General features: G+C 36.5%; 2 protein-coding genes across 3 annotated transcripts in view; one reads left to right on the forward strand and one right to left on the reverse strand.

The window, feature by feature from the left end:
* LOC145662439 (proton-coupled amino acid transporter-like protein pathetic) overlaps positions 1–13914 on the reverse strand; it is a 409124-nt gene that overhangs the window by 261566 nt on the left and 133644 nt on the right. The window lies entirely within an intron of this gene.
* LOC145662440 (proton-coupled amino acid transporter-like protein acs) overlaps positions 1–13914 on the forward strand; it is a 90343-nt gene that overhangs the window by 72733 nt on the left and 3696 nt on the right. For both annotated transcript variants that reach the window (XM_081728012.1, XM_081728014.1), the window contains 2 exons: positions 7484–7659; positions 10059–10234. In XM_081728012.1, coding sequence (XP_081584138.1) covers positions 7484–7659; positions 10059–10234 — 352 coding nt within the window. The remainder of the gene's footprint in view (positions 1–7483; positions 7660–10058; positions 10235–13914) is intronic.

Raw genomic sequence — 13914 nt, forward strand, 5'->3', positions numbered from 1 at the left:
CATGGAACTCCGTTGAAAGCAGAAAATATGAGAATGATCAAAATTCGAACATTGTAGAACATAATTAACATAAAAGAAATAGGATACCCAAACCATATTTTTAAACCTGCTATAAAATGTATATCTTATATTTTTACTAATTCCTTACTCCCATGAAAGTACCCTGGGGAAGATTTTTTTTCTCCATTTTTTTCAGACTGAAATCCTTTTATCCCGTAAGATTCCCCCCCCCCTGACACAATACGAAAAAAACAAATGTTAAAATCCATACACATTACCCTTCCGGGACTCAACCTGGGGCCTTCAATCCGATGGTCTATTGCCGCAGACCGCTCGGCTTGGTATGAAGATGTACGTTGTATGATTGCGAATAGATCCCGACAATATAAGAAACTTTAATCCAAAATGGCCACCCAAAAATCAACTTTTTTTTTTTTTTTTTTTTTTTTTAGCCACTAGCTAATCTGGGTGTACTGTCATGAGTTCGTTACACAAACGGGGCAACCACCACATAGTAGCACACACTCCGCGGTTATGGGAACAGATTTGAACCATGGAGGTGAAGACTGGCCCAAAGCATTCTTTCGTCTGATGTGTCGTTCAGCTCCCATTACTATGGCACTTTAAGTAGAGCTTAGTGGGCAGTAACATATAAAATTTCAATCAAATACTTTCCATTACTCAAAAAATTATTTGGTTCCGAGCTTTTTTTAAAAAAATAAGTGCAACAAATCTAAATATGCTAAAATGGAAAGTATCAAAGTGTACACACATATCTATATCTCTATTTATCTATGTATCTTTCCATCTCTCTCTCTCTCTCTCTCTCTCTCTCTCTCTCTCTCTCTCTCTCTCTCTATATATATATATATATATATATATATATATATATATATATATATATATATATATATACAGACAGTATAAAGCAAGTGGGCTGATAGTATACGATACGGGGATGATGACACCTTTACATCGAACTTTGCTTGGCGTGTAAACATTATTTGACATTAGTGTCTTCATCTTCGACGTACCTATGTGCAATTTACTGTATATTCGTGTATTGAAACTGGTGAAACAAATTTCAATGTTTTAGAATGTTAAAAAAAAAAAGTTAGGGTCGAGAAGCCTCAGACAACTAACAGCAGAGATATATTATCTTGTAAACTATTTGTCCTTGCCTTGTGAGCTTATTTGAATTTATTTTTAAGACCATTAGGCAACTTTGGCCGAATGAATGATGATGGGAAAATTAGTGGAATGAAGAAAGTGGTAGGATACTAGACAACTTCGAGAAAACACACACATTTGAAAAATGAAATGAAATCTTTGAGTTTTACATCCCACGCATATGCCGGTTAGGCTAAAGGAGACAGTGATGATGAGTAATGAATGAAATGGTGGAATGAAGAAAGTGGGAGGAAACGGGAGAACCCCGAGAAAACCCACGCACACGGTGTTTGTCCACCACAAAGTTCCCTTGGCGGGGCTGGGATCGAACCGGAGACCCCAAGCACCAGAGGTGAACGCTCTACCACTGAGCCACCGCGGTCCCCACACACATTCAATGTTTGTCCACCACAAAGCTCACATGGCACTAACCGAGATCGAACCGACTACCACATACACCAGAGGTGAAGGCTTCACGGTGTAGCTACCGTGACATTTCTTGTCTTGTGTGTTCTGGGTAATACTTGTAACTTACAAGGGAAGAGAGGGAGATTATATATTGAAGTGGAAGATGGTTTATATACCAATCGAAGCACTAATGACGCCTATTACAAAACTGTAATAAAAATTTTCCGAATGCATATACTATGCGAGTTATATGGATATATAGTGTGTCCAGATAATCCGTTTCCACCTCTTGAAATCGCAAACGATGAGACAGATGCCAAAACTGGAAAACACGTGTTTGATCATTTTAAAAGTACAACGTATCAAAGCAAAAATTCTTGTCACAAAGCCACCCGCAGTGTACTTGGCGGGGTCCAACTCAAAAATTACAAAAGGTAAGGGGGTCAAGTAGCATATCGTTCGGAACTTCTTGGGAAATGAAAGAAGACGGAACAAGTCTCAATGCTCTAAAATTACCTTGTGCAAAATGGCAGCCGGTCAAACTGTCAGCAAAAACGTCATTGTAAAGTCTATGGCCACCCCCAAAAAAATCCTGAAACGGTGAGGCAGATGTCAAAACAGGAAAACATGTGTGTCATCATTTCAAAAGTACAATGATTGGAAGTAAAAATATTTGTCTCAGAGTCCTCCATAATGTCCCAGGCGGGATCATACTCAAATTGTTCAAATGGCAAGGGAGGTCAAGTAGCACATCGTTTAAAGCTGTTATTAAATGAAAGCAGATAGAACAAGTGTGGACGCTCTACGATAATACTGTGCAAACACCTTGCATTTTAGTTGTTCTTTCTGTAACCGGGTTTTAGTTTATTTTCACTTTAATTCTTGTACTCAACGGAAAGAAAGGAAATGCCCCTACTGTGATATTCTGCTCTTTGAGCCCAGTAATGTCTAAATAAATAAAAAATATAATAAAATAAAAGCAAATTAAGACATAAAGAAAAGAAACGACAACATTTAACATCTTTGAGTATAGAATGAACTAGTTAACATATAATGTACTTCCACGAACATAAATAAGTAAAGGTTGGAGCCATCAGAAGTAAAGACTCTTACCTCTCCTTATTTATGTTTATGATTGCACAACAGTGGTACTTATGCTCGTTATCTGGTTTATCAATTATAAAATGATTCAAATGAAAGAATTCCTTGCACCAGGAAGAGTAAATATGTACAAATGTCTCAGAATGAAAACAAGTGCCGATTGCAAAATGGAAAATGAACGTGGTCAGAAAATCGAAATGAAGATGTACATTTTGACCGGCCGCCATTTTACACAGGGTAATTTTAGAGGATCAAAACTTCTTCCGTGTTCTTTTATTTCTCAACAGCTTTATTTGACCAAATTTGCCATTTGAAAATTTTGAGTAGGATCCTGTCTGGAACCTTGTGGAGGACCCTGGGACAAACATTTTTACTTTCAATCGTACTTTTGAAAAGATGACACACATGTTTTTCTTTTTTGACATCTGTCTTACAGTTTCAGTTTTTTTTTCTTTCTTTGGAGGGTGGCCATAGACTCTACAATGACGTTTTTGCTGACAGTTTGACCGGCCGCCATTTTGCACAGGGTAATTTTAGAGAGTTGGGACTTGTTCGTCTTCTTTCTTTTCCCAAGAAGTTTCGAACCATATACTACTTGACCCCCTTACCTTTTCTAATTTTTGAGTTGGACCCCGCCCAGTACACTGCGGGTGGCCTTGGGACAACAATGTTTGCTTTGATACATTGTACTTTTATAATGATCAAAAACGTGTTTTCCAGTCTTGGCATCTGTCTCATCGTTTGCGATTTCAAGAGGTGGAAACGGATTTTCTGGACACCCTGTATATTCATATAACTCGCACAGTATATGCATTCGGAAAATTTTTATTACAGTTTCGTAATAGGCGTCATTAGTGCTTTCGATTGGTATATAAACCATCTTCCACTTCGATATATAATCTCCCTCTCTTCCCTTGTTCGTTATCTTGATTATCATGGTGCAGCATGCTACATTTTACTTTCGTTCCCATGGTATGCTGCTATATTTTTTACGAGACAAAACGAGACAAACGAGACGAGACGAGACGGGACAGAACCTCTCGAGACGAGACACGAGACGGGACGAGCCCATTTTTTCGAGACGAGACGAGACATTCTTCGCACGAGACGAGACGAGACAGCCTGAAGTCTCGTCTCGTGGCAACGCTAAATCCAGCCGATTATGATATATTCCATGCAGGAAAATGAAAAAAATAAGATGCCGCATTCATTCAGGTTCGTGTTATTCAGCTGATTATTACATTGTTTTGGGGATAGTTGTCTCCTGGGGAGAAGGGGGCTCCAACGCCGATTGTCCCGTCCCGATTTTTTCTTAAGAAAAGTTAGCAACCCTGGGAGTAACATGTTCAAAGCCACTTTTCATACTTCAGGTAAAGTGCATGGATATAACTAAAGGGTATGCCTATATAGAGAGGAAAATATCCTTGCTGTGTGTAGACACGTAACACGTCAAATGTTACGCAACACCTTTATGGAAATTGAGCACCAACTGAAGTTTGTCAAACAACCAAAGGATCGTACGTGGAGATCTATTAGGGTCACAACAGCGAATTTTTTGTGCTAATCATAAAATTCAAACAATTTTGTCTCCCAGAAAAATGAAACCGGACGATCCTGTCACTGTTGGTTGCCGAGATATTTTCATCTCTTATTGATATATTTTCAGCCGGACACACTGTAATAAATCATAAGAACAATCAGTATATATCGCAAAGATAACAATGAACATAATTCATACGATCTTGACCAAACTTAGTATGGAGATATACCTTGACTTAATTAAAATATTTCCTGAGCAGATCTTCTGTTCTCTAGTTATGGTACTTCAAAGCTGGGGTTTGGACTTATGGAGTATGTATCGCGCGCGATCTACAAAATTAATCCAATCTTGACGAAACTTGGCATACAGTTAGACTTCGTTCGACTGCTTAGTAAATATGTGTAACATTTTCTAGTGGGAAGTTAAAAATTCTCATCAGAAGAGCAAATCAGAGAGCCAGGGTAACTTTAGGGATTTCCGCAGACCACCATGTAACTCGCCGATGTGAACCGTTGCCTCCATATTCTGGGATAGAACCATGGATATCGTCGCTAACAATCTGCTCAAATAGGTCTACAGCAACATAAACAAAAAATCATCAGAAGGATGAAACTCGCTCAGCTTTTGAAGTATTGGCAAATCAGCACGCTTCTAGTTGAAGCATGGAAGATAATTTGTATTAGAAATAAGCAGACCTTCGTGATCAATGCAATAGAAATCTGGATGCACTCTTCATGTGAAAAAAATCTACAAGGAGAAGCCCAACACAGGGGAAGATTAAGTCACTAAGGTACCGGTCCAGTAGAAATGTTAGTGGACTACCGTTATTAAGGACGGGTATCCCACTATCATCAAGGAATTTTGTTACCTGAGGCATGATCATCAGTTCCAATAGGCGATGAGACGCATTCAGATCTCCGACAATTAACACAGATGGCTCAAGTTGATTGTAAAGATGAATCAGATCGGCTGCCGAAAAGGCTTCCGCAAAATAAATATACAATGAAAAGATAGATTTTGGGCGAGCGATGAAAGCTTGTTCCGTAACTGCTTGCAACCTTGATTTAATAAATCACGAATGAAAGCCACTGAGTACAGGAATGGCTACACGCCAGCAGTTCGACCATCAGTGTGTTTGTTACATCACCTATATATCGTGTAACGAGTTAAAACAGATGACTGTGTAGCCTGAAAATGAGTTTCTTTGGAACAAACAACTCGCGGTGAGTGGTCAGAGATCGAGTTGCTTCAATTCCGTAAGGTGGCTACTGAAGCCATTAAGATTCCATTGAAGAAGCACCATTTTTGGAAATATTAATGTTTAAGGCATCAATTATCTATCCACCAATTAATTTTCCACCATATTGGACTTCGGTAAAACCGATGGTAACTTGGGAACTGATGGATATTTCGTCTTCCTCTGAGAGAGGACAGCGTAGCTAAGACGATAAGGAATTACTACCTTAATTTGACGCCAGCAATGTATGACGAGTGACGATTAAGTAACGTTAGTTTTATATCATCGCTTCGAACAACAGGCGGTGATTGGTTGTGTGCTGCACAAAGCAGCGATTGCAGGACCTGTGGGAAGTTGCGACAATGGATGAAAACGGAACGTGGAGCGGTGTCGAAACGCTCTCCCTGATGTGACGTTTTGCATCAGTAGCGGAAACCATATCTACTCCCATGAGCGCTCGGATTTAGCTCTCTTTTCGAAAAGCTAGACAATGCCTAGGCACAGCAGAGTGCTCACTCTTACAAATAACACAATATGGCTTGGTCGCCATATAGGGCTCCGTATCATAACTTTCCTGGCCACAATTAGCACAAAGAGCAGTAGTCGCATTACATGACTGCTCAAATGTTGTAATTTAAAGGACTGGAAATATAGGAATGTACTTTTAATCGATAATATCTAGCTTTCAAGAATTTTGGAAGTGTAGACAAACTGAAAGTAATAATCAGTAACTGAGTAGCAAGTAAGCTACCTGACTTCATACTTTTACTGCTAGCTAAATCAATGACAGTATTCAGCTAACTCGAAATGAAATTTCTACTTTTACGTCCCATATGCCCTTAAGACTAAACGAGACGGGCGATTAATAAAGATGACTGATAATGAAGTAATTTGTGGAATGAGAATGTAGTAGGAAATTGGACAACCCTAAAAAAACACGGACACGATTTTGTCCACCACAAATTCGGCCAAATCACATTTGGCCTGGAATTGAACCAGGGACCTCTAACAGTAGAGGTGAGCGCTCTTCCACTGAACTATCGTGCCCCCATTCAGTTAACTTGGATTTTATCTCTTCTTCATACTGCGTATAAAACACATGGTATTCAAACTCGTTATGTTCCTTATGATGAACTTAAAAAATCAAATTATTGTCACTTGAAAATAGGAGATTTATACAGCGAGTACTATATCTTAAAAAAAAATAATTGATAATAAGGAAGATAACATATTCTTATTAAGTAGATTACCATTTTTATTGTCCTCGGCAACATTTGAGAGGTAGACATGTTTTTTATACGCCTGAAAACAGAATAAATGTGAACAGGAATTCACCACTGTGTAAATTATGTGATTCAGGTAACAAAATTGAGTCTATGGGATTGGATTTATTTCAGTATGAATTTAAGACCTTTAAGCGAAAGTGGTTTTAGTTACTAAATAATAAATTGTAGAATATTTTTGTACAGCATATGTAAAGAGAAAAAAGATTTATAATACTATTTCGTGTTACCAATGCTAGTTTTATATTTGGAGTTGGGTTGCATATCCTTTGATAATGATGTATAAACTTTGTACTTTGTAATTGCCTTTGGGTGTAAAGTACTAATAAACAAATTATTATTCTTATTATTATTCAGTGGTGTTTGGGAAGTCCTAATACGAAACCACTTCCTGAGTAGCCGAAACATGCTGAAACGGGTCGGGAAGGAATTGGATTATCTAATTAAAGTACGCAGGGTAACAAAGAGGGTTCACATTGAGCATTTGTAATTTAACGTATTGCAGTTTTTACCACTATAATTTGGATAGTTTTTGCATTTATGTATCCAATTAATAATTAAAACAAATTATAAAAAGAGTTGATATCGTTCAAATTAGGTTGAAACACATGTTTGTCTTAAATTGAGATTCTTATGTCTCTTTCTTGTTAAAAGGTGTTCAGCCACCACACAAATAAGAATTAAATCAGTAATTCTACCCTCAGTATAAGATCATTTTCAACTAACGTTTTTGCTTATTTGCAGATAATGCCTCTAGAGAATAATATGAAAACGCCACAATCGTTTTCTACAATTATTAACATGGCTATGGGGTTCATTGTAACACTGTATGCAGCTATGGGATTTTTCGGATACTGGAAGTATGGAGATGAAGCACAGAAGAAAGGAAGCATTACTCTCAATTTACCAGAAGATCAACCGTGAGTATTTCGCAAGTACTATGAAAATGATAATTCGAACAAATATAAATTGTTTCACTCTTAAAAATACTGCAAATTCTGTCGTTAAAATATCAAATAATAGTAATTACGACACAGTGGATACTTTCAAATATCTAGGAAATATTAATAGACTAAAACCAATTCAGGAAGAAATTAAATGTCGACTAAAAGCAGGGAAATCGTGTTATTATTCAGTTGAAAATCTTTTGTCGTCATGAATCCTGTCGAGGAATTTGAAGTTTAAAATATATAAAATGACAATCATCCCTGTAGTGCTGTATGGTTGCGAAACTTTTCACTTACTCTGAGGGAAGAACACAATCTGAAAGTATTTGAGAATAAAATCATGACGCGAGTATTCGGACCCAAGAGGAAAGGAAATGGGGAATGGCGGAAACTTCGTAACGAGGAACTACATAATTTACACCGTTTACCAAACGTTGTTATCAGTCTAGGAGGTTCAGATGGACGGGTCATATACCCAGATCGCTATCCTACAGGAACATGAATTGAACATGAAATTAATTATACAATTAAAATAAACAAGTTAATTTAGGAAGTCAACAAGCAAATTAAACCTCACTAAGAGCCTTCCTTCCAGGTATACTTTCGGAGGTACTCCATTCAAGGGCGCCGGTTTCTCTGTAAATTTAGAAGGCCCATTCAGATGCAGAAAGCATATATGAGGATTTTAAGACAAATTGCCAAAAATTTTAAATTTACAAATACAATGAGGGGGTCCACATGAGCTTTGAGGTACCCGGGCCTTGGCTCCTTAGGATTCACGCCCTTGGCTCCATTCCGTGCCATCGGAGGTGATTGTGATTAATTGTCACTTTTATGCAGAGCACTTCTTTTAGCAAATAGAGTTCGAGTGTATATTCCTTACATTTTATCTAAGTTCCCTTCCCAAGACAAAATTTTCTGGAGGAAAGCCTGGTCACTAATCTAACCTTCCAGATAACTTCAATACAGCACAGCATCCAAATATAAATATAAAACAATATTTCATTGTAAAACCTGAAAGACCAATTAAATGTTGAGCTTTAAGAAATATTAAAACAATTGTAATTTCCATCGATTTTCTCCGATTTTTTTATTGTTCGATACTTTTAGGTATAACGGACACAAATTTTATCATTTATCTGTTTATTTATTTAGTCTTATTTTATATGGCGAAGTTAAGGCTAATCATGCCTTGTCTCCCACTTGACCAATGACCATGCATACATAAAGGTTAATATGATGATATTAAGTACGTATAGAATAATAACTGAAAACACACACACACACACACACACACACACACACGCACATTGCAATTACAACAAAAAATACATTCACATCATAGACATTCACATACTCACACACCCGAACACACAGATTATTACTAATAAACAAGTAATATATTCAGATACATTAAGGGAATACCAGAAACAAATAAAAGGTAAGATGAATAAAAATCAGCATTTTTGTCCGATATCAGTAGACCTAAGTCTCGAGAGATTCATAGATGATCTGCTCAACCGACTTCTTGAATAGATTGATTGACTGAGACTGTCGTATGCTGGGTGGAAAATCATTCCATGCACAAATAGTGGATACAAAGAACGATTTCGAGTAAAATTTCGACGACTGTATTGGGAGAGAAAGGAGTTTATTTGCACATGATCTTGTATCTTAATCGTGATGTGCTTCTGATGGTTGCAATCGTTGAAATAAGTAGAAGGCTTATTGAAAGCGCAAAGTCTTAAAGAGAAGTATGAGTCGATGGAGATAACGTCTATCGGCAGGTTTCAAAAGCCCAGCTTTCTGTAGTATGGAGTTAAATGATTTGATCGTTTGAGATTATATGCAATCTTTATACAGGCATTTTGGATACACTAAGTACACTAAGTCTTCATTTAAGTCTGATAGAGCTACATCACAATATTCAAGATGAGGAAATATTAGAGATTTTACAAATAGTAGCTTTATTTCAGTGGGTAGAATTTTCTTTAGTGTAGTGAGTGAATGAAATACCAGAACGCTTTCTTACATACAGCATTGATGTGAGGTTTCTATTCAACAAATTGATCTATTATTATTCCGTTATTTGTGATGGTTTCAGAAAATGGAATAATTGTTTCATTTATCTGTACTACTGGTATATTCGAACAGTGCATTTGTGTAAGTCGTTTAGAGGGGAGACAAATGCATTTAGATTAATCTGTTATAACTGTATGAGATAACTGGTTAGATTAAATGAGGATTATAGGGCAAACGGTCCAAGATTCTAGGCACTTGATCAGCGATCTTTAAACGTTAACATAAATTACTTATGATGTTGAGCAGTGTCTACATCCTAATTTTATACTCTATGTTCTGATGTTTTTCAGGTTAGCTCAAAGTGTGAAAATAATGCTCGCCGCGGCTATATTTGTAAGCCATGGTTTGCAGACATTCGTAGCCATTGATATAACCTGGAATATGTATTTGTCTCCACGGCTGGAGAAAAACCCCAGAAAAAATTTATATGGATATCTTGTTCGAACATGTTACGTCACTATTTGCAGTAAGTATTATCATTATATTTATTTTTTTCTGTTCATTTTCATGAAATGTATATACATATATCACAAGACGAGCAAAAATTTAAGATTTTATTTTTCAAAACTCGAAAGTGTCTTTAGCAACAAATTCGGTGTTTCCCAGGTGATAATAAATTAACAGCAGCACCCGACCAGGTTACTCTGTAGTTTTGATGTGGATTAATTTGAAAATTAAAGAATATACATTCACTTTAATATCAAATAGAGGAGTAGTGCATCATTAGGGTTCGCTTACTACAGGACTAACTGTAAGTAACCAAAACACCCTATGAAAATACACTATATTTATTATTATTTACTTGGTTTTTGTTGAAATATCAGAATTAATTCAATAATAGGTCAGTTGAGTATCGATGATAATCGGGCGATATTCACGGGCACGATTTCTCAGTGGTAGAGCGCTTACGACTGGTGCATGGGGTCCATGGTTCGATCCCCGACAAAGTAAGTTTGTAGTGGACAATATCTTGACTGGTGTGTGGGGTCCATTGTTGATACCCGGCAATGTAACTCTGTAGTGAACAATATCTTGTCCGTGAGTTTTCTCAGGTACTTCGTTTCTTCCCACATTTTTATTCCACCAATTATTCCTTCATCATTCACTTGCTTTTATCATCGTCTCTTTTAGCTTAAAGGTCATAAACGTGGGACGTTAAACTGAAAGATTTCATTTCATTCCATTAGTTGAAAAAATGGACTTACAGTACTTGTTGCTAAGAAGTAACAAATTACTGAGAAATTTTATTTCAATAATAATAATAAAGTTATTTGATTGTAGCATTTAGGAATAATTTCATTTGGTGAAAGTTTTAAAAAAAAAAGTTTTGCGTTGAGTCTTGTACTGTAGTACAGAAACATTATGTAAAAACAACGAAAACGATAATACAGACTTTGAATTTGGGTGTAGAAAATAATCTAGATGGAATCAACCAATAAGGAAATGCCTGGAATCAGTGGTGATTCCAGATTTCCTCCGGGAAGGGAGTTTCAATATACACGAGGAATGGAAAATAGTACTGTGAGTATACATGTAACCTACATTGACTATTATCAGATATATGATTGCGGGGGAAGTTTTGTAATTTCAGGTCCATCACCTGAAATCGTCACTGCTGGGTATAATAAGGGAGAAAAAACAGTTATAAATACGTTTAAAATGTCACGTATACCCCAGTGAAGAAGTTTGGTTTGTATGACCTGATTTTTTTATTACTATTGAAACTAGAAGTGGTATTAGAACCATAATACAGCAAATTATGGATGCGCTAAAATATTAAATAATACTTTTGATAAAGTAAATACTTTCAAATATCTAGGATCAATATTAACAGACGAAAATCATATTCACGAAGAAATTAAATTTCGACTAAAAGCAGGGAATTCGTCGTGTTATTATTCAGTTCAAAATCTCTTGTCGTCGCGAATTCTGTCGAGGAATTTGAAGCTTAAAAAATATAAACGATAATCATGCCTGTTGTTCTGTATGGTTGCGAAACATGGTCGCTTATTCTGAGGGGAGAACATAGACTGAAAGTATTTGAGAACAAGATCTTGAGACGAATATTCGGACCCAAGAGGAACGGAAATGGGGAATGGCAGAAACTTCATAACGAGAAACTACATAATTTATACGGTTTACCCAACATTGTTAGGGTCGTCAAGTCTAGGAGGCTTAGGTGGGCAGGTCATGTAGCTGGTATGGAAGAAAGAAGAAACGCTTTTAAAGTCTTGACTGGAAGACCAATCGGAAAACGACCATTAGGAAGATGTAGGCGCAGATGGAAGGACAATATTAAGACGGATCTCGCAGGAATAGGACTACAAAATAGAAACTGGATCCAGTTGGCTAGTGATAGAAGTCAGGAAGAGCTTTTGTGAACGCGGCATTGAACCTCTGGGTTCCATAGGCCAGAGTTAGTTAGTTAGTTAGTGGTAGTAGATTTATACCATTTCCGGTTTTAGTAAAGAGATTAAAATGGAAATGAAATATATTCTTTGGATGCTTAATTGCACTCAGAATAATCCGTTATCCGGACAGTGGTAGGATACATTATACAAATGTACGGAATCCATATGTTTATTACGGACATCTCTAAGGAGCATAATTACCCATATGCTACACAGATCTTACATCATGCCGCTGAAGAAGATCTGACATCCAACAGTCTTCCGTATATTATATACTTATATGTATGTTAATTCGTTAACTGTATTTATATGCGTCCATCTGTATGTGAGATCCTGACCGTCTTATATGTAGTTCTTTCTTTCGTACGGAAAGTGCGTATATACGGAATACTTACATGGAAAATACGTATACGTTTTCAGTTATACATTTGCTTCAGAATGTTACATATGGTTGTGCGTTAAGTCCAAAAACTACATGATTTATGCATGTAACCTACCTTTTTACATACACCACATATATTTTTTTCTCAAAGCAATTGCAAAAAATACTTCTCACTGTCTATTACGGTTTTTCCTCTATAGTGATCAACGTCAAAACTGAACGTGTTTGTTTCTGTCACTTTCGGTTTGATAGAGGGTTACGAGAAAATATGTTCCTATTCTTAAATCTCTAAAGCCATTAAAAAAAAGTTCTTGCTATATTTTTTATTTTTGCTCTAGGTACACTAATGTCCAAAATGATTGTAATATATCTATAACTGTGTTCTTGTAAGAATGTTATTTGATAATGATTTTACAGGGTACTTTTAATACTGATACTATGTGTATAATCGGGAAATGTATATTTGTGGCAAATTCCATAGGAAAAGAATTATAAATACGAAAATTATAATAAGTAAAACAAAATGATGCACAAGAAAGTTTATTTTTCTTTCATTGTTCTTATTTACTGCTCTTTTGACATGTAGTTTTCCACATACATGTCTTTGCCGATTATACACATACTAACATTGTAAGAAATACCGGGCGAATTCGTTATCAAATTATATTCCTCCAACAACATATTTATAGACATGCGACAATAATTTTGGACATGAGTGTACATCAATATTAAAACTGGACAACGAGATGGCATTCGTAAAACCGTAGGATACATTCGTAAATCCCGTATTTTTGGAGGTTAACGTGCACCTCTATGTAACATCCTGTAGCAATATATAATTGAAAAGATATATTTTGTATGTACTTTCTGTTCCAAATAGTTGTACTTTCCTTACGAACGAAAGAATCGTATAAAGGCGGTCAGGACCTCACATCAAAATGGACGTGCATAGCTGACGTATGTAATATCCCGTATACCTATGTAATATACGGGAAACTGTTAGATGTCAGACATCTTGTATGATGATGTAACATCTAAACGGGAAGAGCACAGTATTTACGTACCGGTATGTAGCATATGGAAAAACACATGCTTCGTGCAGATTTCCGTAGTAAACATAAGGTTTCCGTATATTTGTACAATATAGCACTGTGTGGATAACGGATTTTTCTCAGTGGAAGTTGCAGTGGATTTCTGTCACTTTCGGTTTTGGTATAGAGCTAAGGATGGAAGGTGAAACATATTCTTGGAACACTTAATCGAATGCAGAAAACGGCTTCTCACTTTCCCTTATCATTTTTGCTCTATAGTGATCAATGCTCAAACCGTAATATGTCCTCCGTCATGGTTTTA

Source organism: Thermobia domestica, chromosome 10 (assembly GCF_964235325.1).
Source record: "Thermobia domestica chromosome 10, izTheDome1.hap1.1, whole genome shotgun sequence".
Lineage (NCBI taxonomy): Eukaryota > Metazoa > Arthropoda > Insecta > Zygentoma > Lepismatidae > Thermobia > Thermobia domestica.